The sequence below is a fragment of the Phycodurus eques genome, chromosome 9 (assembly GCF_024500275.1).
Source record: "Phycodurus eques isolate BA_2022a chromosome 9, UOR_Pequ_1.1, whole genome shotgun sequence".
In the NCBI taxonomy this organism is placed as follows: Eukaryota; Metazoa; Chordata; class Actinopteri; order Syngnathiformes; family Syngnathidae; genus Phycodurus; species Phycodurus eques.
The window spans coordinates 5,773,627-5,799,296 of record NC_084533.1 but is presented as its reverse complement, the minus strand read 5'-3'; the positions used below and the strand labels follow the sequence as shown (position 1 = coordinate 5,799,296).

The window sequence follows — 25,670 nt, the reverse complement described above, 5'->3', positions numbered from 1 at the left end:
GAATCAGCAATTTGAGCTCACATTGTTTTCTACCCCAATAGGGGAAAAGCGAAACATGATTCCTCTGAATGACCTCGGCTCTGGTGAGTGTTCTCTTCTATTTGTTTATTCAAAGATGCATTTTTAAAGTGTGTATAAAGTCAAATTGTTGTTTTTTCCTCCACCACTCTCTTATCTCTCTCTCAGAGGCTTACTCGACACTGGACCAGAGGGAGAGGCGACACACTCTGGATGACACCACAGACACTTTCCCGGTAGTTTTGAAACACTATCCGTTCACTTGTTAGATTCCTCACTTGACATCATTAAACCCTGGCTGTGTCTGACGTTTCAGTTTTTAGAACCTCACAATTAACAATTTCTTTTCTAACACTCACTACCTTTCCCCTCCCTTCTCTCTCTCTTTCTCTGGTTGTCTCTCAGAGAGGGGTATATGGGGGAAGAAAGGGCTCCCTGCCTCTGTTGGACTCCTATGATGGTTAGCCCTCCCCCCTCTACCCCCCCCTCTCTGCATGTAACAGCATGGTATGTCCTACTGACTTCTTATCCTGCATGGAACTCTGATCAGTGTTCCCTTGGCGTCTTATGATGTGAAACCCCTCAGGGCTAAGCTAAACTTTCGTTATTGGGATAACAGAAGCCTGGTGGAGGTCCACCTAATGGTCCACAGTAGCCAGGTTGCACTTGTGACCTGAGCCAATCGTACAGATTTCTAACCCTACCTGTTGTTTTATGTGGTGCTGTCACAGTAGCAGAATCTGAATTGTAATGTTGAAAGAGAACGAGCCATGCCACAAATTGTGAAAATCTGTGAGTCATTGACTCCTCTCCAAAAAGGTTTAGAATTGCCTGTAGATGTAACATGATGGTGACAAAGCACTGCTTTATGTAACAGAGCTGCAGCCTGACAAAATGAAACTCCTCTCCTCAACTCTACTCTGAGCCTCTCCCATTTGACCGAGCTTCTCATCCTATCGCTAAGGGGGAGCCCGGACACCCTGCCGAGGAAACTCATTTCGGCCGCTTGTATCCGGCATCTTGTTCTTTCGGTCACGACCCACAGCTCGTGATCATAGATGAGGGTAGGACTATAGGACCGTTAAATTGGGAGCTTCGCCTTTCGGCTTCGCTCCTTCTTCACCACAACGGACCGATACAAAGTCTGCATCATTGCAGACGTTGCAGCGATCCGCCTATCGATCTCCCGTTCCATTCTTCCCTCGTGAACAAGACCCAAAAATACTTGAACCTAGGACAGGATCTCATCCCCGACCTGGAGAGGGCCACTCCACCCTTTTCCGACTGAGGACCATGGTCTCAGATTTGGAGGTGCTGATTTTCTTCCCAACCACTTCACACACTGCTGTGAACCGCTCCAGTGATAGTTGGAGATCACGGCTTGATGAAGCCAACAGAACCACATAATCTGCAAAAAGCAGAGATGCAATACTGAGACCACCAAACCAAACCCCCTCTATGCCTCGGCTGTGCCAAGAAATCCTGTACATAAAAGTTCTAAACATAATTGGCAGCGTTGGCGGAGTCCGATTTACTGCCAGCAATGCGGACCAAACTCTGACAATGGTCGTTGTACAGGGACCAAACTGCCCGTATCAGGAGATTCGGTACTCCATACTCCCGAAGAACCCCCCACAGGACTCCCCGAGGGAGACTTTCGAACACCTTCTCCATGTCCACAAAACACATGTAGACTGGTTGGGCGCACTCTCATGCCACCTCGAGGACCCTGCCGAGGATGTAGAGCTGGTCCACTGTTCCACGGCCAGAACGAAAACCACACTGCTCCTCCTGATCTAAGATTCTTTCCTCTCCAGCACCCCTAAATAGACCTTACCAGGGAGGCTGAGGAGTGTGACCCCCCCCTCCCCCCTTGTAGTTGGAACACAACTTCTTAAAAAGGGGGACCACCACCCCAGTCTGGCAATCCAGAGGCACTGTCCCCGATGGCCACGAGATGTTGCAGAGGCGTGTCAACCAGGACAGTCCCACAACATCCAGAGCCTTTAGGAACGCCGGCCGAATCTCATCCACCCCCGGGGCTCTACCACAGAGGAGCTTTTTAACCACCTCGGTAACCCCAGTCCCAGAGATAGGAGAGCCCGCCTCAAAGACCCCAGACTCTGCTTCCTCATGGGAAGGTGTGTTGGTGGAATTGAAGAGGTCTTCGAAGTATTCTCCCCACCGACTCGCGTCCCGAGTCGAGGTCAGCAGTGCTCCATCCCCACTATACATGGTGTTGATGGTGCACTGCTTCCCCCTCCTGAGATGCCGGATGTTGGACCAGAATTTCCTCGAAGTCGTTCTCCATGGCCTCACTGAACTCCTCCCACGCCAGAGTTTTTGCCTCAGCGACCACCAAAGCTGCATTCCACTTGGCCAGCCTGTACCCATCAGCTGCCGCAGGAGTCCCACAGGCCAAAAAGGCCCGATAGGACTCCTCCTTCAGCTTGACTGTATCGCTCACCGTTGGTGTCCACTAACTCGTTCGGAAGTTGTCGCCACGGCAGGCACCAACCACCTTACGGCCACAGCTCTGTTCGGTCGCCTCAGCAGTGGAGGCGCGGAGCATGGTCCACTCGGACTCAATGTCCCCCGCCTCCCCTGAGACGTGAGTGAAGGTCTGCCGGAGATGGGAGTTGAAACGCCTTCTGATGGGGGATTCTGCCAGACATTCCCTGTAGACCCTCACAATATGTTAGGCCTGCCAGGTCGGACCGGCAACTTCCCCCACCATCGGAGCAAACACAACACCAGGTGGTGATCAGTTGACAGCTCCGCCCCTCTCTTCACCCGAGTGTCCATCACATGCGGCTACAACTCTGATGACATGACCACAAAGTCGATCATCGAACTGCGGCCTAGGTGCACGTCTGGACACCCTTATGCTTGAACATGGTGTTCGTTATGGACAATCCGTGATGAGCACAGAAGTCCAATAACAGAACACCGCGAGGGTTCTGATCGCACAAAACCAGCAAATATTTTTTTGTAGGGGAATAGTGTATAGAGTTTTTCAACAAAGTAATGGAGGATAGTTTCAATAGAGTAAATGCGTTCCTCATTGTCATTTACTCTTGCGTTAACTTGATCAGTTAGTCATTAAAAGCAATTTATCTATCAATTGAAATATATAATCCATGTCGTTTTAGTATTTGAAAGACTTAAAGAATTCTTCAATGAATTAGCATTAGACAGCAATCTGTCAACATTTAAAAGGTCTTGTGTGTCCCTTCCAGCAATATGTGGATGATAGGATCAGAAAGTTCTGTCAGTTAAGCAAGATACACACAAACTAATTGTTTTTTCGTGGGAGCGACGAGTTGGATGTAATTCACGTCCTCCCAAAAGGTTTAGAATTGCCAAAGTAAGACTTTATATGACACAAAGGTTTGACCTGAGCAAAAAACAAAAAAAAACAAAAACAGCATAGTTTTTAAATCAAATACCAGGGGATAGATTCCAAAAGAATCAGGAAATTATGAATATGCTACAGTGGAAACAATATAGCAGTGTCAGTTTTTCGGGTAGGAACTATAAAAGTTAACTAAAGTATTCTCTCTTCCCCTCTGTTGTTCCTGCAGAAAAACTGATCGTATGCATCACCCAGACTGGGCCGTCCCCACCTGACCACTGATTGAGGAGGGAGGGTCCACATGCACACACCCTCCTTGTTGTCTCCTCCTCCATCACCAACCGGACCAATGGGATCGGGAGGCGACCGTTTGGCATCCAAAGAACGTGTTTGTGTTGCAGGCAAAGATGTTGCAACACTAATACATACAAACCCGCTGTTTTGTTTCCTCTGACTTTTTTGGGGGGGATGATCAATTTACTGTAGCAGCAGAATTCAAGTCTGTGTTAAGTTATGAATCTGTAAAGGTAATCATCTTTGTTGACAATCATTTGATTCTGGTGTTTTTCTGCTTTTGTATTGTTTACTTTTATCGTTGTGGTAAAGTTATTTTTCTGCCAACGCCAGCATCCTGACGAGGGGGTTCTATGTAGACTGCAGTTTAGGGTTATATACTGTACATACAAAGAGAAAATGAGATGAGTGCGTACATTTTGGCTGGTTTATTTAAATGGTCCCTTCACGGGGATCGCTGGGATGTTGGGACGCGGCCGTTGGACCCGACAAGTCGCTGTCGTTGTTTGCACCGGAGTCGTTTTGTCAGGAATGACTTCCTCTCGTTGCAATGGGTGTGGACAAGAGAGCAGGTGTGTTTATTTGTCATACACTCAATATATGTTTGTGTGCGTGTGGGAGGGAGAAATGGTTTGAATTTTTTTTTTTCTTTTTTCTTTTTTGTATGGCCTGATTCAGAACAATACATGTGTTCATTTTGTTTCTTGTCAGTTTAGATATCTTGTTCTTCTCATTTTTGTGTGTGTGTTGTGCATTACCTGCGTCTTTTCTCCTGGGGGGAAAAAATACCAACTCCTGTCTGCTATTATTTAATCCAAACTCTGGCTTGATGATTGTGGGGCGTGAAGCTGGCATAAAGTGCAACTAAACCACTGATCACTTATTCTTGGCTCTGCTATTTATGATTCAATTCCATCTTTCATTGACTGAATACTTATTTGACCTGGAGCCACTCGCACGTTAGATGTTTTACCCCCCAAAAAAAGAATATGTGAGGTGTATTTTCTTAGAGGAGACTGTCTGTACAATTTGTGAGTTGCATTTTCATTTAGGAGGTAAACGAGATGCAATTTTTTTTTTTTTGGTCATCTGTTTTGTACACCTTTTCTGTCGATTTGTGATTCACTCACTCTTTTTGGAGTGGGTGGGTGAGATCCTTATGCAATTTATTTTCCATGTTTAATTGACACCACTGTTCCCCCTCCTACTTTCTTCCAGTTCACCACAGGCATATAGTATATTTGTAATGTTGCCTATCCATGTAAAATTATTACGTTCCATTCATACCTGCCTTGGCTCTGACAAGTTGCTTTTTTTCAAGAAAATATGTTACTGGTTATACTGATGTTTTGATAAATAAAGATCTTTTCTTAGACATTTGCTCGTCTGGTTGCTGTGAGTGTCTTTAATGTGTCAACAGTTCAGATAGCACTGTGACACTTTGTCCGTATATTTGTGGGATGGCTATATGAACACCAATGACACAACAACACATGTAGACAGACTATAACAATACTCAAAGGCATATACTCCTGCTCCTCTCCTAAAAAAGATCTAATATTACTGCAGCTTGCTGAGTAGTTGTCTTTGGGTACATCTGCATTTCTTTATTACACTGCCCCCCGGTGGCCAAGGTATTCACACCAGATCAGGGGTGACCCGAGACTGCCCCCTACTATTGGCCATTTTGCCCCGGATGGAAAAAAGTGCCCTTTTGCATGGAAACCTTTTTAAATTATTATTTAGCAATACAGTGGATCCCTGCATACTCGCAGTGTGGCTCAATCTGTGCATTTTATGTAATTTGTATCTCCCAATTTTTACTTTTTTGTTAAAAAAAATTTGGGGGGGTGGGGTTGGGGAACCAACCTCAAAATTATTTATATCAAGGTTTATACCAGCTTTAAAAAAAAATTTTTTTTTAAGGGAATCATAATGGGTGTCAATCATCCGCAGATATTCAGGTTCGCGGGGGTCCACTTAAAAAAAAAAAAAAAAAAAAAAAAAAAAAAAAAACCTCAATTCCCCCAATGGTTTTTGTTTTATATCCGTCACACATTTGTTTGACAGACTGTGGTCCGTGTAATTTGCGGCCATTAATTTTTTCCTTCCGATGTATGAAAACAAAAAGGAATGACAAGGAAGACAACACTGATCGAGGCAAATTCATGGTGATATGATTGGCTTACGTATTATGGCCCCAACCGTCCTCATTGGAACATTCAGAAGCTTAGATATTTGCCTGTAAGCAATGCCATCGTTATGTTTTGCAACAATTAGTTTGCGATGGTCTTGAGAGAGCTCTTTGCTCTTACCCATCATTGGACGTGTCTTGACTCACACGTTGGTCATGAGACATTTTTGTAGACCATCAATTAGAACTGAACCAGCTGATATTAATTTCCACTGACAAGGGGTTGGATTGCTGTTTGATTATTGATAGATTTGAGGTCTTATCTTGGCTTTCCAAGCCTTTTTGCACCTCCCTTTCTTCACGTGTTCATTACTTTTTCCCTGTGTCATTTCTCACTTTTACATACAACTTAATTTCTGAGTTTATTTGTTCTACTTTCTTTGTATGTATGGATTACTTGGCTTGTTCCCAACATTTGGTGACATTTTTATAGCACCTTTGGAAGTATATCTAGTGAGGAAAAAGGGTGACGTGTTACTTATTTCAGCCGCTGTATATGCTACAGCAGACAGAATGACAGACTGTCAGACAAGCAGAGAATTAAAAGACAGATTTGCATATTCAGCAAGTTCATTTGTCTTTTTTCATTTAAAATCTTAATTTTGTTGATGCAAAAGGCAGAAGAAAAAAGCATAACCACAAACACATTTTGCTGTAGAATGACAGTTTATTTAGTTTTTAATCATTGCAGCATCCTGGCTAAAAGCAACATGCACTCAAGGAGATATTTGAAGACAATGGAAGCATTTCCACAAAAACATTAAGATTTAGTAGTTTTTCTAAACTAGATTGCTCTATATAGTACATGAGAAAGAGAAGCATATAAAAGAATGATTAATAAATAGGAGGAAAAGCTGTCCATTTGATTTTCTTAGCATAATAATGGGCCCATTGTCAAGTCAAGTTTATTTGTATCAAAGGACTTCACAGGCCCACAGTTGACTAAGATCGGCGAAATCCCCTGATCTAAACCCCTCAATCATTATCATCATTCTTAACTACCCAAATTTGGTTTCTAACTTGAAATGAAAAGTAAGTTGAGCTACATGACAGCCTGTGATATGGGAAAGGGATGTAACAGTTTTCTTCCAATCTTCATTCATAAACTTGTAACCAAAGGGATCATGTATCAACATATTTTTTAATTAAAGTGCGCTTTTTGGCCGCACTTTGTCCACTTCTGACCCAATGGAACCCATGAAAACTGCACGTAAAAGGTTTTTTGTGCCCTGCGACTGACTGGCGACCAGTTCAGGGTGTAGTCTGCCTTTTGCCCGAAGTCAGCTGGGATAGGCTCCAGCGCCCCGCGACCCTAACCAGGATAAGCGGTGTTGAAAATGGATGGATGGATGGATGTTTCTCAAAAGTAACAAATAGCCTTTATGTTCTTTTAGGTGAGCAGTGGTTCTCGCCTTGGAACATGGACGCCATTTTACCCCAGTCTCTTCCCTATTGTTCAGTCTTGAACACTGAGTTCTTGTGAACTCCCGTATGAGTCGTTGCCGTGTTATAAGGGTAATCTTTTGTAGGCTGGCCACTCCTGGAAAGGTTTGCCACTCTTCCATGTTTTCTCCATTTAAGGATAATGGCTCTCGCCATGGTTTGCTGGAATCCTAAAGCTTTAGAAATGGCTTTGTAACCCTTTCCAGACTGATAGATCTCTATTACTTCATTTCTCTTCTGTTCTTGAATTTCTTTCGATCATGTCATTTTGTTACAGGTTTTTGAGATCTTTAGGCCGACTTCATTTTGTCAAACAGGTTCTATTTAAGTGATTTCTTGATTGAACATGTCTGGAGGTAATTAGGCTTGGGTGTGGAGTCCATGTGAAAATGAACCAAAAAGTGCTTAATTAACAAAAGGGGACATTACTTTTTCACACAGGGCAGAATAGTTTGTCCCCCTTAATAAAATTACTTGGATTATCTTTGTTTGGCGGCACTGTGGAGACTGGTTAGATCGTCTGCCTCACAGTTCTGAGGAGCGGGGTTCAATGCCCGTCCCCGCCTGTGTGGAGTTTGCATGTTCTCCCCGTGCCTGCGTGGGTTTCCTCCGGGCACTCCGGTTTCCTCACACATCCCAAAAAACATGCACGGTAGGTTAATTGACAACTCTAAATTGCCCGTCGGTGTGCACGTGAGTGCGAATGGTTGTTTGTTTGTATGTGCCCTGCGATTGGCTGGCAACCAGTTCAGGGTGTACCCCGCCTCCTGCCCGATGACAGCTGGGATAGGCTCCAAGCACGCCCGCGACCCTAGTGAGGAGAAGCGGCTCAGAAAATGGATGGATGGATGGATATCTTTGTTTGATGATCTTAAACATTAAAATGGGAAAAGTATAAACTATAACTCTTTATGAACAAGTGTGTGAGAAAATAGTCGAACAGTTTAAGGACAATGTTCCTCAACGTACAATTTCAAGGAATTTAGGGATTTCATCATCTACGGTACATAAAATCATCAAAAAGTTCAGAGAATCTGGAGAAATCACCGCATGTAAGCGGCAAGGCCGAAAACCAACATTGAATGCCCCTGACCTTCGATCCCTCAAACATATGCTGCCATCCAAGCAACGTCTTTTTCATGGATGCCCCTGCTTATTTCAGCAAGACAATGCCAAACAACATTCTGCACGTGTTACAACAGTGTGTCTTCGTAGTAAAAGAATGCGGCTACTCGACTGGCCTGCCTGCAGTCCAGACATGTCACCCATTAGCATGATGAAGCGTAAAATACGACAACGGAAACCCCGGACTGTTGAACAGCTGTACATCAAGCAAGAATGGGAAAGAATTCCACCTACAAAGCTTCAACAATTCGTGTCCTCAGTTCCCAAACCTTTATTGAATGTTGCTAAAAGAAAAGGTGATGTAACACAGTGGTAAACATGACCCTGCCCCTGTTTTTTTTTGGAACTTGTTGCAGCCATAAAATTCTAATTTAATGATTATTTGCTAAAAACAATCAAGTTTATCAGTTTGAACATTAAATATCTTCTCTTTGTCGTGTAATTCAATTAAATATAGGTTGAACATGATTTGCAAATCATTGTATTCTCCTTTTATTTATGTTTAACACAACGTCCCAACTTGATTGGAATTGGGGTTGTACATGCAAATATCTAAGAATTTGAGGAGGGGGCCAATACTTTTTCACGGCACTGTATCGCATTATAAAGCCAAGAACCAAACTCTTTATATAAGGGTACCCTTGTTGTAAAGTGGTACCAAAATCTTATTTTCTGCAAGGCATATCATTGGATGCTTTCAAGGTAAGTGAAAGCATCAACACTGCTTAAGTAACAGTGACTGTATTAGTGATTGTGTTCTCTTTGGCTCGCTTGGACGCGAGCGTTCGGCAGTGCAGAAATACATTCAGGGGATGACCGAAGGAGAAAAGGATAAGCACGGTCAGAGCGATGTTCACCTGCAGACACATGATTGGAGGGATGATTACAGTATCTTTATTTTTCAAAAATACTCTACCCTTCAATTGATATTTTGCTGTGCAACCTTTTGAGTCAATTGCAATACGATGTTTCTATAATTGCAACCTGTATAGATTCAAGACATTCTGTGCTGGTTGTAGCAAAGCAGCCCCAGAACAGAACCACCATGTTTCACCGTGGTACAGTATTCTTGTCTTTCTAGTCTTCCTTTATGCATCTGTAAACACAGAGCCGACGTGACATGCCAAAAGCTCCAGTTTTATCACTTCAAGGGACATTTTCCTCGGAGCTTTGTAGCTTGTCAATGTGCATTTTGGAAAATTCCAATCTCCTCTGTTTCAAGTTATTTCGGCGACAATTATGGGTTTTTGTTTCACGTCAGGGAACCAACAATTTTGCCATTGCCCTTTGTCTGTCGAAAATCACACCGTACCTATTGTAAAACATGGACGAGGCTCGGTTGGAGTTCTGGGGCTGGTTTGTTTAATCCCATTTGCTGTAATACCCTGCACATGTGTGGTTCACTGTACACATAATAGCGTTTTATTATTTATTTTTTAACGAGTCCTCCATTATTTGTTAAAAAATAACCCTCAAGTGCAGTATTAGCAGTTTTTGTGCTCTATCTGAAATGTCCTAAGATGCCACAAAATTGTGCCAAGACCTTAAATAAGAAAATAGTACCGACATTGGTCCGAGGAAGTATGTTGAAGTGACTGAGAGGCAAGCTTTGTATGTGGGGGAGAAGTTACGTTTAGCCTGGGTTGTTAGTGGAGTTTTCTCGTGCACTTAGGGTGGCCTTTTTTCTTTTTTTTTTTTTTTTTTAAATAAATATTTTTTTATTATTTTAAAGGATAATGTTGTAAATTGAGTTTTAAATCATATTGAACTGTTTTGGGATATTATTTTGTGGTATATTTACAGTTTTAACCTTCAATATAGGTTATTTAAAATGTAAGTGTGTGTCAGTGTTGTTTTTTTTTTTTTCCCACTATCCACCGCAGGGATCAGCACCTATGCCCCGTGAATAATATTTTATATACATAATTATCATTGAGTTACAGAAATCTTTTTTTTTTTTTTTTGCAGTGTTTGTGCAACAAAATCTTTCCGTTAAAGAGAGTGTTACACTATATTTTGTCCAGGCTGGTTATATTGTTTTTGTTTTTTTTTTACATTTCTGTCGGACCACTATTTAATTGCAATGCTTGATTTTTATTATAATTTTTTTTAGCATATTAGATGTATTATTGCTTCATTCCTTTTCAAGTTAGTCCATTATCTTTGTTACTTTTTCTGTCTTTAACAGCGATTTTGTCCACATTTGATTGTAGCAACATGTAATACAATACTGTAGTCATGCACTCACATATAAAGGATCTCCATCAAGAAATTCTTCCACCGCAGCAAAGCAGGCATATTGCAGTAAGGAGAACACTGCTGAGAGAGCGAAGAGGAGGCCGTACAACTTCCCAAAGTGACACGGCGGGAAACTACACATATACACAGACGAAAAGAACACAGACAAATGAAGGTCACTAAACACTCCTACAGTAAAGCACAATTAATTTGCTTTTGTCATTCGTTTTATATAGTGGTGCCTTGCGATATGAGTTTCGTTTGTTCCGTGTGCATGCTCGTAACTTAAAACGTATTGCGAATCACCTTGCCCAAATGAAATGAATGGAAATTTCATGAATCTCTTTCCCCCCACCCCCACCCAAAAAAACCCACAACACAAATATTTAGAATATGCTTTAAAACGTAAGACAGCACTCTTTAATATTGTACTTTCGAAAAACATGTAGCAATGACGTAATTAAATAGTATGTAAAGACCTGAACATTTTTGACAGATTTGTTTTGCTTCACTTCAGTGGACATTGTGCTGCTCTTTCTGGTGTGTACATCTTAGCCACCTGGGACATTATAATACAAACATAAAAATATGCGCACACTATTCTACATGGATTCGGTCTCAGCTCCTCTGTAAGTCGCAGTAAAATGAGTCATTCTTTGTAGACCATCTATGTCGTTTCCCATTATGTGTTAGTACTAAGCTAGCAGACTTCAAGGCAAAGTCATGCGGTTGTTCGGCCCAATGACGGCTCGTATTTCGAAGAACTCGCAAGTCGGGTCACTCGTATCTCAAGCCACCACTGTACAGGTATTTGGATAGTATTATGCTTCTGGGTTTGAAATAAAACAAGATGTGATTTTACAGTGCAGACGTTCGGATTTAACAAAAATATATTTGACATTGATCAATTACAGCCAGTCAATGTAGAACACCTCCATTTTCAGGTGCTCGCCTCAGTGGTATTGGTACACTCACCATAACTGAAAATAAAGCCTTCACACCTTTAGAATTAATACTGAAATACTTTGCCGAGACATTGCAGTCAACTTCATTCTCCTCTTAAGTAAATGAAAACCATTCCCGAACGGTTTAGGATTAGATCTTGAATGTGGCCATTAAGGAATACAATGAATCCCCGTTTATCACAGTGGATACGTTTGAGCCCCACCTAGAGAGACCATATGAAAAAAAATATGTGCTTTAAAACATAACTTCACCCTTTCCACATGCTTTAAACACATTTAAAGACACTTTAATTGATGAAAACATCTGCGATTGTGGCTCTCCTTTCCCACAGATTGAAAAATCTCCGATGACCGCGATATAGCAGGAGAATTTCAGTTTGTTGTTTCATTATGGGCAGCATGGTGGAAGACACTCGTATCAGATAGCCGTAATCCTTTTTAGTGATGTTTGACTTTTGACCAACATGCATGGAATGCAGGCGAAAACTTTGCCCTGATTTTCTCACGCTTATTGTTAATCAGTGATCAGTGACATGTGTTTTCTATTGATTGTTTTGGAATGGACACTACTATTTACTGCGTTGTTGCTTTTTTTCATTTACCAAAAGAGAGCATTCTACTGAGCCCCCGAGGTTATTTAGAAGAAAAGAAAAACTGCATTGCCTTGCTAACCTTGAGTGGGAATGCGAAGTTTATTCGTAGTTTTCTGAAAAAAATTTTCCCGCAAGTTCACTCACGCCACTGCGATGAAAGCAGCCATTCCACCGTACAGGAAGCTGTTGCTGACCACTTGCATGACGAACGTGAAGTACTGAAGGGACAGCGTTGGGATGGAAGCGCAAATTGAGAACACCAACGCCAGCAGTGACGTCAGGAAGAAAGAGAGAACTGCAGAATTTAGGTCTGCTTCTTGTTTACTCATTCCTGTGAACATGCGCACATCCACACACACAGAAGAAAAGACATCTGACTGATCACTTTTGAATGCACAACAAGCTCCACCTGCCCATTATGCGAAATTCCGCATTCAAAATCCCCATTACAGGTGTTAGTATATACTGTACTGTGCCATCTCCCCATTTCAATTTTTCCACTTGGATACTGGACATGATTTGGAAAAGCATCCATCTTTTTTACATGAGGTTTCACCAGAGATGCAATCTGTGTGTGCGCTAAGTGAGAAGCCCCAGACGGTCAAACCACATCAGCCGTACAAGTACCTGCCACGTCGGGTTTGCGCTTGTGTCGGTCCAGGATGCAGCCATTAATGGGACCGACCAGCAGTCCGCACATCTGAGTGAAAGCGAAGGCGTTGATGTACTGGCTCACTGCCAACACACAAAATGCAAAGGTGAGACATGACAAATGGTTTGATATGCAAGATCTCTAATAGCAAGGAAAACACTGAATATAATCATATCCTAACTAATATTAGACAAAGGTTACTGCACTATACTATCTCTGGGGTTGTGTGGTTAGGGATGTGTGCGCGTCCGCATGCGCGCGTGTCGTTTTCTGGGTAGGGTTAGGTGTGTGTGCGCATGGAGGTGGATGTGTGTGTGATGTGTGTTTGGGCGTGAGCGAATGCACACCAACTGCTGTGTCTCCATGAGCCAGACGCTCCAGGGTGGGGTTGAGGGTGCCAATGAACAGGTAATGTCTCAGCTGGATCACACACAACCAGAGGAGGACCAAGAAGAAGAATTTGGACAGAACACACTCACGGAAGGTTTTCTCTGAGGAAGAAAATGCAGATGTGATATGAAGGCATGATTTATATGAAGACTGGGTTATAATAATTGATCATTTCACACACCAGGTTTTACAGGTGAATCCTCTGCGGGTGGCCCCTCATCAACTGGCAATTGGAAGTCAGTCTGCTCAGCTCTGTTGGAGTTCCTTGGTCTTCGGCAGGATGTCCTGAGGTCAGAGAGGACTGTCAGAGAAAACAGCAGGTATACGACTGTACTATTTGCTATTAGAGCAAGAGTGACTTGATTTTCAATCTTCATTTCTTGCAGCATGTCCTCAAATGTTACCGTGTTGCGGCACTGAAAAATCTGTTTGACCAATGAGGGATCAGCAGTGATTTACATCACCCATATGGTATCAGCTTGGCCCACTTAGAACCGCAACTCTGTTATTGCCAAGGAAAAAGCAGAAGCAGTTCAAATTAAGTTCACCTCTAAAGGTTAGAATGCATTTCAGGTTCATCCTGAAATTTCACCCAAAAGCCAAATATCCACACCTTTTTGTGAGTAGTGTATATTTAATGTTACACTGCCTCAGAAAGCGTTGGAAAAGAAGAAGATTCATTGAACAATCAAGTATACAAAGAGTGAAACCGCCACTATGTGAAAAAGTTAAACTCTTAAAGGAGTCACAAAATTCAGCCACCAGCAAGTCACATTGGATTCCTTGCTGTGGAAGGACAATACCAGTTGGTAGTGCTAATGCACCAATAAGATGGTTAGCTGGTAAATTGTTAACCCTAACCCTAAACCTAACGGAAAAAGGACAATACATTAGGTACAGTCGTGTTTTGTCTTCACATTTTAAGCACAGTTTAAAAGGGGGGTTGGGTTGGCTAGAGCATATTAGTTGCATTTCCATTTATTTCAATGGGAAAAGATGACTTGAGAGTGTTTTGAGATACAAGCAAACTGATTTGTCTTTTTCCTCCCACTTTCATCCTTTCATGCCTCCTCTGATGAGCAGTGTTTAAGATTCATACCCACACTCGTAGTGGTCAGGCATCGGGTACGGGATTGAGGTTTTAGGAAACAGGAAGATCGTCCTGAGCATGTGGTGGATGCTGCCGGTGGCCAAGAACAGGAAACTGGCCCTGAGAGGGATGCCAGATTCGAATACCAACTGTGGGGGCAAAGTGAATACTATCACTGATAAATAAAACCTGGAGTTCGACAAATGCCAAAAGCCATGTACAACCCCTTAGACGCACTTTAACGAGGAGGAAGACACCCGAGGAAGAGTCGAAGGCCCCGTTGTAAATAGTGATGATGGTGGAACGATGAGCACCGAACAGATTTGCCACCTTCAGGAGAATAAATTAATTGGATGAGTGTCACATTTCATTGTGTGTTCAAGCAACATTCTCTTAAGTCATTAATGAATGAACACTGATGCGCCTTTTATCCACAAAAAAGCAACTTGAAGTGCTCTAAGTGCAACTTACACAATGCAAAGCAAAGAGGAGCCTCTGATTCGGCACCCTGTACCAACAGCTCTACTAATGTTCTCCTTAAATTGTACTTTTTCATTCCTTTTTTAAAAATATTTTTTCTCATTCAGTGTTCATCTTGCAATGTGCTAACCCGTTTTGGACTGTTTTTAGCGATTTGGCCGTGACATTCTTCGGTGGGGAGTATGGATTCTGTGAATCGGCTTTTTTACTTTATTAACAGCCAACAAGTATCAGACCAAGCTTTGCAGTGCTTGAGCGAGGTCTAGTCACGAATGATTTGTAAAATCTGCAACATTTCAGCTGGAACTATGACAGTTTGTCAGAGCAGCAGACCCAGAAATGCAGTTTACAAAGGCCAGACCTCGTCTATGCTTTGCAAGTCACAAGTAAGTCTCAAGTCTTTGCCCTTAAGTCCAGAGTCAAGTCCAAAGTTGAGACAGGCAAGTGCCCGGTCAAGTCGTTAGTCCTAGACTTTGAAAATCAAAGTCAAGTCGCAATTAAGTCCTAGACTTTGAAACAGGACTTGCAACTTGACTCAGGACTTGCCTGTCTCGACTTCAAGCTCCAGTCAAGACACAAGTCCTAGACTTTGAAACTCAAAGTCTCGGACTTAGCAACTTGACTGGGCACTGGCCTCTCTCGTGGTTTGAGACCTGATTTTGGGACTTGAGGGCAAAGATTTGAGACTGACCTGTGCTTTGCAAAGCAATGTCTTGGTCCCACCTCTGTTAATCTTTGGAAAATGCAGTTAGTCCCATATGTTAGTCCCGGATGTTCTTCCATTAAATTTATAAGATTGCAATGTGCATTTGCTTCATGCACATGCACATACACACACTGTGGACAACATACCAACTTGCCAAGTTAACCGATGCCTTGGTAAATCCTCTACATTGCTGAAAAAGTCACTTGAAGAGCACAAAAATGTAAAAATCCTGACTGCCAACTACCTACCTGCATGTTGGTGAGGAGCAGCATCATGCCACCGACAGCTACGAATGAGAACGCTGGGTAAAGCAGCATGGACATAGCTAGTGGGAAAAAAAAAAAATCAGAACAAAGAGCATCCTCCGTGAAGATTTCTATAGTTATATGTATACAGTGGAACCTTGATTTACCGGACCCTGATTTAACGGATATCGGAAGTAACGGACCGTCTGGACAGTACATGTGTCCAAAAATAGTTTCCAGTTGTCACTTAAACCAGCGTTGACAAAGTCTGTGAGTTCCAGAATTAGCCATTGTTGTTTACTGGTGCTGCGGTGCAACAGAGGCAGATACGCATTATTAGAACTCCCTCATAGTTTCCAGGCAGCACACGCCATGCTCTAATCTTACTGCCTCCAGGACATGCAATGCTGCACTGAGATTGGCTGCTGTATCCCAGTAGAACACGCCCTACTGATTCCAGACAGGAAAAGAAGTATGTGAGGAGGAGTTAATATGTTTCCCACTAACCCTAACCTGCCCGAACCCTTACTCTCACCAAACTTCTTTGTTTTTGTTCGTACAAATGTGATACATGTTTGGGATGGCCATCTCGTTATATCTGCGTTGCCAGCCCTTCCCACGACACAGGAGCCAATCATGTTTTCTCAGGCTTGAAGTTTGAAGACAGCATAGGATGGTGGTGTGTAAAATGACTATGGTGGTGGGGAGAAAGATGAGGAAGGCAAAGTCAGAGCAGAGAACCATGTGGTGAAAGCTGAGACAGGAGGAGTGTTGTGCAGATTTTCGGGAAGTGGTGAGACAGCCTCTTGGTGGACAGGAGGAGCTTCCAGAAGACTGGACCACTGCAGCCAAGGTGATCAGAGCGGCAGGCAGCAGAGCACTTGGTGTATCTTCTGGCAGGAAAGGAGAGAAGAAGACTTTGTGGCGGAACCTCACAGTACAGGAAATCAAACAAGGGAAAAGGTTAGCTAAGAAAAAGTGGGACACTGAGAGGACCGAGGAGAGGCAAAAGGAATACATAGAGATGCGACATAGGACAAAGGTAGAGGTGGCAAAGGCCAAACAAGAGGCATATGATGACATGTATTCCAGGTTGGACACTAAAGAAGGAGAAAAGGATCTATACAGGCTGGCCAGACAGAGGGATAGAGATGGGAAGGATGTGCAGCAGGTTAGGGTGATTAAGGATAGAGATGGAAATATGTTGACTGGTGCCAGTAGTGTGCTAGATAGATGGAAAGAATACTTCGAGGAGTTGATGAATGAGGAAAATGAGAGAGAAGGGAGAGTAGAAGAGGTAATTGTGGTGGACCAGGAAGTGGCAATGCTTTGTAAGGTGTAAGGTGGAAGTTAGAAAGGCATTCGGCGTCCGCGGTTTTCGGCGCATGGATGCGGAAGCGGCGCCACAGAGGAAAACGAGCCGGCATTCAGGTGAAACTCCGCAAGAGAGGACACAGATTGGCGTTCCCGTCAATCCACCTCGCGAATGTACGCTCCCTACCCAACAAAATGGACGAGCTTCATCTTCTGTTAAAGACCAGTAAAGACTTCGGACGTTCCGCGGCCATGTGCTTCACGGAGACCTGGCTTTGCGACGCTGTACCCGATGGCGCCGTCATGCTTCCCGGCTTCAACATTCATTGAGCGGACCGCGACATGGAATCATCGGGGAAAACGAAGGGCGCCGGGATATGCCTCCATATAAACGAAAAATGGTGTACGGACGTCACGGTGCTCAGCACACACTGCAGCCCGCATTTGGAGTCGCTGTTTTTGAACTGTAAACCATTTTACTCGCCACGTGAGTTTGCATCGTTCATACTGGCTGGAGTCTATATTACGCCTCAAGCTAACACGAACACTCGCCGAACAAGTCAACGAAATTGAAAAAAAACACCCGGACTCACCCCTCATTATTCTCGGGGACTTTAACAAAGCTAAACTCAACCACGAACTCCCTAAATACAAGCAGCACATCGACTGTCCTACCAGGGAAAATAATACTTTAGACCACTGCTACACTACGGTAAAAAACGCATACCGTGCTATACCTCGTGCAGCCCTGGGCTCGTCTGATCACTGCTTAATTTACTTAATACCGACGTACAAGCAAGAACTTAAATGTGCGAAGCCAACAGTGAAAACAGTCAAAAAGTGGACCAATGAAGCCAAGATGGAACTTCAAAGCTGTTTAGACTGCACAGACTGGAGTGTCTTTGAAAATTCAGCTGGCAGCCTGGATGAATATACGGACACTGTCACATCCTATATCAGTTTCTGTGAAGAGGTTTGTGTACCAACAAAATCATTTCGGACATTCAACAACAACAAGCCGTGGTTCACTGCTAAACTTAAGCAGCTTCGCCAAGCTAAGGAAGATGCATATCAGAGCGGGGACAGGGCCCTGTATAATCGAGCTAGAAACCAGCTGACTAAAGAAATTAACATTGCAAAGAGGTTCTATGCAGCAAAGTTGGAAAAACAGTTTAGCGCGAACGACTCAAAATCAGTCTGGCATGCATTCCAATCGCTGACTAATTACGAGCGACGATCCCCCCAAGCTGAGAACAATAGCACACTAGCCAACGACTTGAATACCTTCTTTTGCAGATTTGAAAAGGACAGTTTCACTCCACACACCCACCCGGCCGCACCCGCGACCACAACCACACCTCTGACTTCTGCGTTAACCATCCATGAACAGGATGTGAGACTCATCTTCAAACAACAGAAGATTAACAAAGCGGCAGGACCGGACCATGTGTCCCCATCCTGCCTCAAAGTCTGCGCGGACCAGCTCGCTCCAGTCTTCACTCAGATCTTTAACAGATCTTTGGAAATGTGCGAAGTTCCATCCTGTTTCAAACGCTCCACCATCCTTCCAGTCCCCAAGAAACCTGCAATCTCTGGTCTGAATGACTACAGGCCTGTCACTTTGACATCTGTGGTCATGAAGTCCTTTGAACGTCTCGTGCTGGACCACCTCAAGAGTGTCACAGGTCCCCTGCTGGACCCCCTGCAGTTTGCCTACCAAGCGAACAGGTCTGCGGATGATGCAGTCAACATGGGACTGCACTTCATCCTAGAACACCTCGACAGTGCAGGGACCTACGCGAGGATCCTGTTCGTGGACTTCAGCTCAGCGTTCAACACCATCATCCCTGAACTCCTTTCAACCAAGCTTCTCCAGCTCAGCGTCTCACCTGCCATCTGCCAGTGGATTTACAGCTTTCTGACGGGCAGGACACAGCAGGTCAGGCTGGGGGAGGCCACCTCATCCACACGCAGCATCAGCACTGGGGCGCCCCAAGGTTGTGTCCTCTCTCCGCTGCTCTTCTCTCTCTACACGAACGACTGCACCTCAGCGAACCCGACTGTCAAGCTCCTGAAGTTTGCAGATGACACCACTGTCATCGGCCTCATCAAGGACGGTGACGAGTCTGCATATCGACAGGAAGCGGAGCGGCTGGAGCTGTGGTGCGGCCGACACAACCTGGAGCTGAACACGCTCAAGACGGTAGAGATGATCGTGGACTTCAGGAGGCATCCTTCGCCACAGCTGCCCCTCACGTTGTCCAGCTGCCTTGTGTCAACCGTCGAGACCTTCAAGTTCCTGGGAATTACAATCTCTCAGGACCTGAAGTGGGCGACCAACATCAACTCCGTCCTCAAAAAGGCCCAGCAGAGGATGTACTTCCTGCGGCTTCTGAGAAAGCACGGCCTGCCACCGGAGCTGCTGAGACAGTTCTACACAGCGGTCATCGAATCAGTCCTGTGTTCTTCCATCACAGTCTGGTTTGGTGCTGCTACAAAAAAGGACAAACTCCGACTGCAACGGACAATCAAAACTGCTGAAAGGATTGTCGGTACCCCCCTACCCACCATTGAGGACTTGCACGCTGCCAGAACTAAGACAAGGGCGTGCAAAATCCTCTCGGACCGTCTGCACCCCGGTCACCGGCTCTTCCAGCTCCTTCCCTCAGGTAGGCGCTACCGATCAACGCAAACTAGAACTAGTAGACATTCCAACAGCTTCTTCCCTCTTGCGATCAACTTCTTAAACACCTAACCTATAATTCCATTACAACAAGCTGGAAATTTTTTGACTTGAGTTCGTTGTCACATTTCTGTGGGGCCAATTATGTATTACTCGTGCACTCACTGTAGTTGTGTAGTTGTCTGCATATGCTGGCCACTCATGCCAGAGTAGCATCTGCTCCATTTGCACACTGATTGAGGAGTATCTGTAACATTTGCACAACCAACATTGTCCCAGATGATCGCACTACTCGTCACTTTAAACCGCATACACTCCTTGAAGTCTCAGCGCCCTTTGCACAATGGTCATTGCACCGGATTATTGCAATATCAGTCATTCGAACTGCTCTAAGTGCGAGAGGACTCTGCATCTTTTTGCACAATTGTTTTTTGTCAATGTCTTTATGTCCCCAAAGTGTTCTGTAAATTGACTGTCTGTTGTACTAGAGCGGCTCCAACTACCGGAGACAAATTCCTTGTGTGTTTTGGACATACTTGGCAAATAAAGATGATTCTGATTCTGATTCTGATTAAAGAGGATGAAAAATGGAAAGGCAGTTGGTCCTGATGACATTCCTGTAGAGGTATGGAAGCATCTAGGAGAGGTGGCTGTGGAGTTTTTGACCAGCTTGTTCAATAGAATTCTAGCCCATGAAAAGATGCCTGAGGAATGGAGGAAAAGTGTGCTGGTGCCCATTTTTAAGAACAAGGGTGATGTGCAGACCTGTGGGAACTATAGAGGAATAAAATTGATGAGCCACACAATGAAGCTATGGGAAAGAGTAGTGGAGGCTAGACTCAGGACAGAAGTGAGCATTTGCGAGCAACAGTATGGTTACATGCCTAGAAAGAGTACCACAGATGCATTATTTGCCTTGAGGATGTTGATGGAAAAGTACAGAGAAGGTCAGAAGGAGCTACATTGTGTCTTTGTAGATCTAGAGAAAGCCTATGACAGAGTACCCAGAGAGGAACTGTGGTACTGCATACGGAAGTCTGGAGTGGCAGAGAAGTATGTTCGAATAATACAGGACATGTACGAGGACAGCAGAACAGCGGTGAGGTGTGCTGTAGGTGTGATAGATGAATTTAAGGTGGAGGTAGGACTGCATCAGGGATCAGCCCTGAGCCCCTTCCTGTTTGCAGTGGTGATGGATAGGCTGACAGAGGAGGTTAGACAGGGAATCCCCGTGGACCATGATGTTTGCAGATGACATTGTGATCTGCAGTCAAAGCAGGGAGCAGGTGGAGGAACAGTTAGAAAGATGGAGGCATGCACTGGAAAGCAGAGGGATGAAGATTAGCTGAAGTAAGACAGAATATATGTGCATGAATGAGAGGGGTGGTGGTGGAAGAGTGAGGCTACAGGGAGAAGTGATAGCAAGGGTGGAGGACTTTAAATACTTGGGGTCAACCGTCCAGTGCAATGATGAGTGTGGTCAGGAAGTGAAGAAACGGGTCCAAGCAGGTTGGAACGGGTAGAGGAAGGTGTCAGGTGTGTTATGTGACAGAGTCTCTGCTAGGATGAAGGGCAACATTTATAAAACAGTGGTGAGTCCAGCCATGATGTACGGATTAGAGACAGTGGCACTGAAGAGAAAACAGGAAGCAGAGTTGGATGTGGCGGAAATGAAGATGTTGAGGTTCGCTCTCGGAGTGACCAGGTTGGATAAAATTACAAATGAGCTCATCAGAGGGACAGCCAAGGTTCGATGTTTTGGAGACAAAGTTAGAGAGAGCAGACTTCGATGGTTTGGACACGTCCAGAGGAGAAATAGTGAGTATATTGGTAGAAGGATGATGAGGATGGAGCTGCCAGGCAAGAGAGCGAGAGGAAGACCATAGAGAAGGTTGATTGATGTCGTGAGGGAAGACATGAGGGCAGTTGGTGTTCGAGAGGAGGATGCAGGAGATAGGCTTACATGGAAAAGGATGACACGCTGTGGCGACCCCTACAGGGACAAGCCGAATGGAAAAGAAGAAGAAGATCCAACCAACAGACATGCCTCTCGTGCCTACATGGCAGCCATGCTGAATGTGGCGTCATTCCATCAAAGGCCATGCTTTGAAATTTGGTGGCCATGCTGAATGTGGCAACATTGCCAGGCCATGCATTGATGTGGCAGCCAAGATGGCAGGAGTTCTGTTGTTGCATAGAACTCTGTGAGAGAGAGAGAGAGAGAGAGAGAGAGAGAGAGAGAGAGAGAGAGAGAGAGCAGCATGGCGGCAGTGTTAACTGTAGGAGGAATACCACACACACAAGTCTTTGGAATCTGGAACATACTATTTTTGGGTAAGTAACATTTTTTTTTTGTCAAGCTATTTGTCTGTGGCAACGGATTTGGAACTAGGAAGCACACTAATTCCTTGCGTCCTCATGGAAGTGACCCGCCTTGACTTGCCTATGAGTATGTCAACAATATCTACATCAAGCACACCAGCATGGTAAGTTTGGATAAAATAAAAAAAAAATTCTAATATTTTCAAGCTTTTTTATATACTTATTTACAATACCTTTGTACTGTACTGGGTATTTTGGGCCACGAAAAAAAGTACAAAAGAATAATTTTGTACTGTACGGTAATAAGGGTGTATACAACCACAAATAAAAGTGCTTCAATATAACGGACAATCAGATGTAACGGACGACCCCTTAGTTAGTTAAATTGACCCATTAGTTAGTTAAATTGAGATTCCGCTGTACAGTGTCCAGAGGTCACCAACATGGTACCCAAGGTCTCCAGGTAGCCCCCAAGGACCTGATGAGTAGCCCGTGGGCTCACCAGTGATGTGTCACTTCATAGAAATGTTGTAAAAGTGATCATTTGGTAGCCTTCTTCATTAACCAGTACCCAAGAAGTAGCTCTCAGTTTCAAAAAGGGTGGGGACGCCTGGTTTGGGCAATAGAAATATGTAGATATTTACCTGGAGTTGCGAAGGCCAACATCAAGAGACCCCCAGTGTGAAGAGCTCTGGTGCAACAAAACACAAGTCATTATTTGTACTCATCTAGGTTATTGTTTCCCAACCTATATTGAGTCAAAGCAAACATTTTACATCAGAAAAAATATCATGGCACACCACCAAATAAACTTGTTGCAAAAAGTGAATACACAGGTTAATTATGTACCTTCTGACATCTGGTAAAAGAGTATTTAATTGTTCTGCTTGTCATTATATGTCGCTGGCATAGATCATTAAACAAAGATACTTTTTTGTAGAAAATAGAAATTAATTGGCTCAATTAAGGGAAACTGGATAATTTCCCACAGCAAACCTGATGAGCTCTCACGGCGCACTAATGTGACCTAGAGTCTAGGTCATCTAATCTAGATCATGATTGCACAGCGATGCAATGTAGAGAGACGGGTTCAACCCCCTAAAAACGTAACTGATGCAGATAAACTGTTTTACTGTCATCGTTTTATGAAATGTAGCTCAAACATAGACTGTGTGGTGTTATTTTAAAGGGACAAAAACTGGTCCTGTAAATTTGACACACCACAGAGAAGATTTCTTTTTTAAAAAGCCTGCCAAATTTTAATAAATACATTTTAAAAAATCACCACAAAAGCGGAAGATGACGATACAGTCCCTTTAAATATGTTATTTTAGCACTCACAATCCAAAGAGCCGAGCCACCAAGGTGCCAAAGCGGTCAAAGATGACGCCGTTTAGAAATGTCAGGAAATTATTCAAGAAGGATGCAATGGTGAAGACCAGAGAGAACTGTTCATCCTGCCCCCTGCAATCTGATAAAGACAAACAAACAAACTAACAGAATAAAAACTGCAAATATTGCATAACATTCTGGAAATGGACGTTTTTGCAGCAACAACTTAAAGGTCCCGTATTTCGGCTATTTAGACCTCCGTAGTGTGAATTCCTAACATGGACCTAGTATAAAAGTGTCAATTTAATTTCAAATTACACCCCAAGTAAGGCCCCTCTGACAGTTACTTCTGTTTGACCTAGTTTTATTGTCCATATCTGGCTAAGACCGCCCCCTTTCCTCTGGTTGGTTGCCTCTGTGTAGAAGACCCACTTGTGAGAGCACACGTGTTTAATATGTTGACAGCACTGGCTCAGAAGCGCAAAGGGAAGGTGGAGATCTTCGCTTCTGATTTAGATAAGCGAATCCGAATGACCTGGTTTCAGGCATCTCAGCAGAAAAAACATCTGGAACTCAGGAATGCGTGGACGATTTTAATTCATATTTTACATTTTTACTGGGGCACCATAGAGACAATATTACATTCCAAATAATAGAAAACGTTGGTTTGGGAAAATATTTCCCTTTTAAAAGTTGTCATTACTGCTGATTCTGAAGAATAGGCATTGGAATTGAGATAAATGTGATTTATTCTCCATTGAAATCTTGTGTATGATTATTTTTCAGCATGCACACAAAAACATGTAAACTGAGTGAAACACGAAATTTCAATGACTGTCTAAACATCTGGCCAGTATATGTAAATGTCTGACTGCAAGTGTGCAATTTACAATGAATGTTGAATAATTTGGAGTGCAAATGTACAGTGCTGATAAAAATGACTAAAAACAATTCAACTCTCTGATTACTTCCACCTACAATGCATTGCAAGCTAGCAAGATGGCCATATATATATATATATTAAAATCATTCCTGGACAGAAGAAGCAAATTAGTATCCAACTTTCTATGACCTTACAGTACCTTAGAATGCCAGGTTTGATATTGGACAGCACAGACTTTAGAAATCTACCGGGTGACTCATCAAGGCAACTCTTCGATGGACTCAAACTGCAGATGCTCTTCGACTGTTTTTGTCAGTGACAGGTGTGATATTCTGATGCCTCGGAGTCGTCCGTCAGTTGTGTCACACCACTTCTGTTCTGGTGTGGGCCTTTTCCCTTTAAACAAGCCTTCTCCTTGTCAGACAATATCAAAGTTCTCAATGAAATGAAGTTGTCTGGTCATATCAACTCGAAACAGCCATGTGTACAACTGAAGCGGCCGGCTGAATTTGTTTATCCTCCTGTCGATGTTTGGGAGCGGTCCAATCATGAAAGTTGGTACTGCCACTTTTTCAAGACTCTGAAATAATTTATTGAAGTCTGGATTCCACGAGGACCATTCCATGAAATCCTTTTTCTGTTTCTAAGGCAAAATGTTTTTGCTTGTATCGCATACATTTCTTTTTGATAAATCCAACAGTTTTCAGAAGGACAGTTTGTTTGGAATACTCCTTGAATACTCATTTTGAGAAGACTGTAGTCACTGTACTTCCAATTTCTATTATTTCTCACACGTTTTAGTTCAAAATGACGACAGCATAGTTTTTCTTGAGTAAATGTTGGCAACTTTCGAGCAGCTGCTAGAAAACGGGAAATGGGGGGGGAAAAATTAAGTTGAAGCAGGAGCAAGCAGAGAAGAAGCTGCACAGGTGAAAGTAGAATAACTCCAACTCAGAGGGGAGAAGAGCAAACTGACCTTGGATCTGCGAGCTATTACTGTTTGTGGTATTGACACAAAAAGAGCCAAAGAACCCCTGCGACTTGAAGATGAACACAAGTGAGGCCCACCCGAACACGATTCCTGCAAAGAACAGACACTCCACCAGGCCTGTGACGAAGATGAGCACTTGTACTTTGAGTTGCTTTGAACATAGCAACATCATTCAAGCTTCGTGAACACACACCTGGCAAGGAGGAGATGATACGAAATGATAAAAATCTGCACCTGTTAATGCTCTGTCCACATTGACTAATAGACTTTGTTAACTCTAACATACTGTTCAGGTGAAAATTGACCTGTTTTTGATATTTGACGGCAATAAAAATACCCTAAATGCCAGTCTTTTAC

At 43.5% G+C, this 25,670-nt stretch overlaps 2 protein-coding genes across 7 annotated transcripts in view; one reads left to right on the top strand and one right to left on the bottom strand.

The window, feature by feature from the left end:
• Positions 1 to 5,044, top strand: part of LOC133407290 (catenin delta-1-like) — a 40,945-nt gene extending 35,901 nt beyond the window's left edge. For 5 of the 6 annotated variants that reach the window (XM_061684972.1, XM_061684971.1, XM_061684969.1 and 2 more), the window contains 4 exons: positions 42 to 83; positions 187 to 254; positions 424 to 525; positions 3,603 to 5,044. In XM_061684972.1, coding sequence (XP_061540956.1) covers positions 42 to 83; positions 187 to 254; positions 424 to 483 — 170 coding nt within the window. In that variant the 3' untranslated portion in view covers positions 484 to 525; positions 3,603 to 5,044. The remainder of the gene's footprint in view (positions 1 to 41; positions 84 to 186; positions 255 to 423; positions 526 to 3,602) is intronic. The other variant, XM_061684970.1, reaches the window with a different exon arrangement.
• Positions 5,045 to 8,935: 3,891 nt separating this feature from the next.
• On the bottom strand, positions 8,936 to 25,482 carry LOC133408071 (equilibrative nucleobase transporter 1-like). The gene is made up of 12 exons (XM_061686562.1): positions 25,299 to 25,482; positions 23,449 to 23,578; positions 22,752 to 22,798; positions 15,792 to 15,868; positions 14,595 to 14,687; positions 14,367 to 14,506; positions 13,449 to 13,552; positions 13,225 to 13,368; positions 12,853 to 12,960; positions 12,370 to 12,556; positions 10,678 to 10,801; positions 8,936 to 9,286 (listed from the first exon to the last, which is right to left on the bottom strand). Exons 1-12 carry the CDS (start codon positions 25,480 to 25,482, stop codon positions 9,155 to 9,157), a joined length of 1,470 nt encoding a protein of 489 aa, XP_061542546.1. The 3' UTR covers positions 8,936 to 9,154.
• Positions 25,483 to 25,670: the final 188 nt, after the last annotated feature.

What these genes read in the sequence shown, in the direction of transcription:
- LOC133408071 (XM_061686562.1), bottom strand. Translation starts at nt 25,482, where the DNA reads ATGTTGCTATGTTCAAAGCAACTCAAAGTACAAGTGCTCATCTTCGTC. An exon ending in GTGTCTTCCTCCTCGTTAAA is followed by an intron (nt 14,507 to 14,594) that starts GTGCGTCTAAGG and finishes TTGCCCCCACAG; the next exon opens with TTGGTATTCGAATCTGGCAT. An exon ending in GGATTCACCTGTAAAACCTG is followed by an intron (nt 13,369 to 13,448) that starts GTGTGTGAAATG and finishes TTTCTTCCTCAG; the next exon opens with AGAAAACCTTCCGTGAGTGT.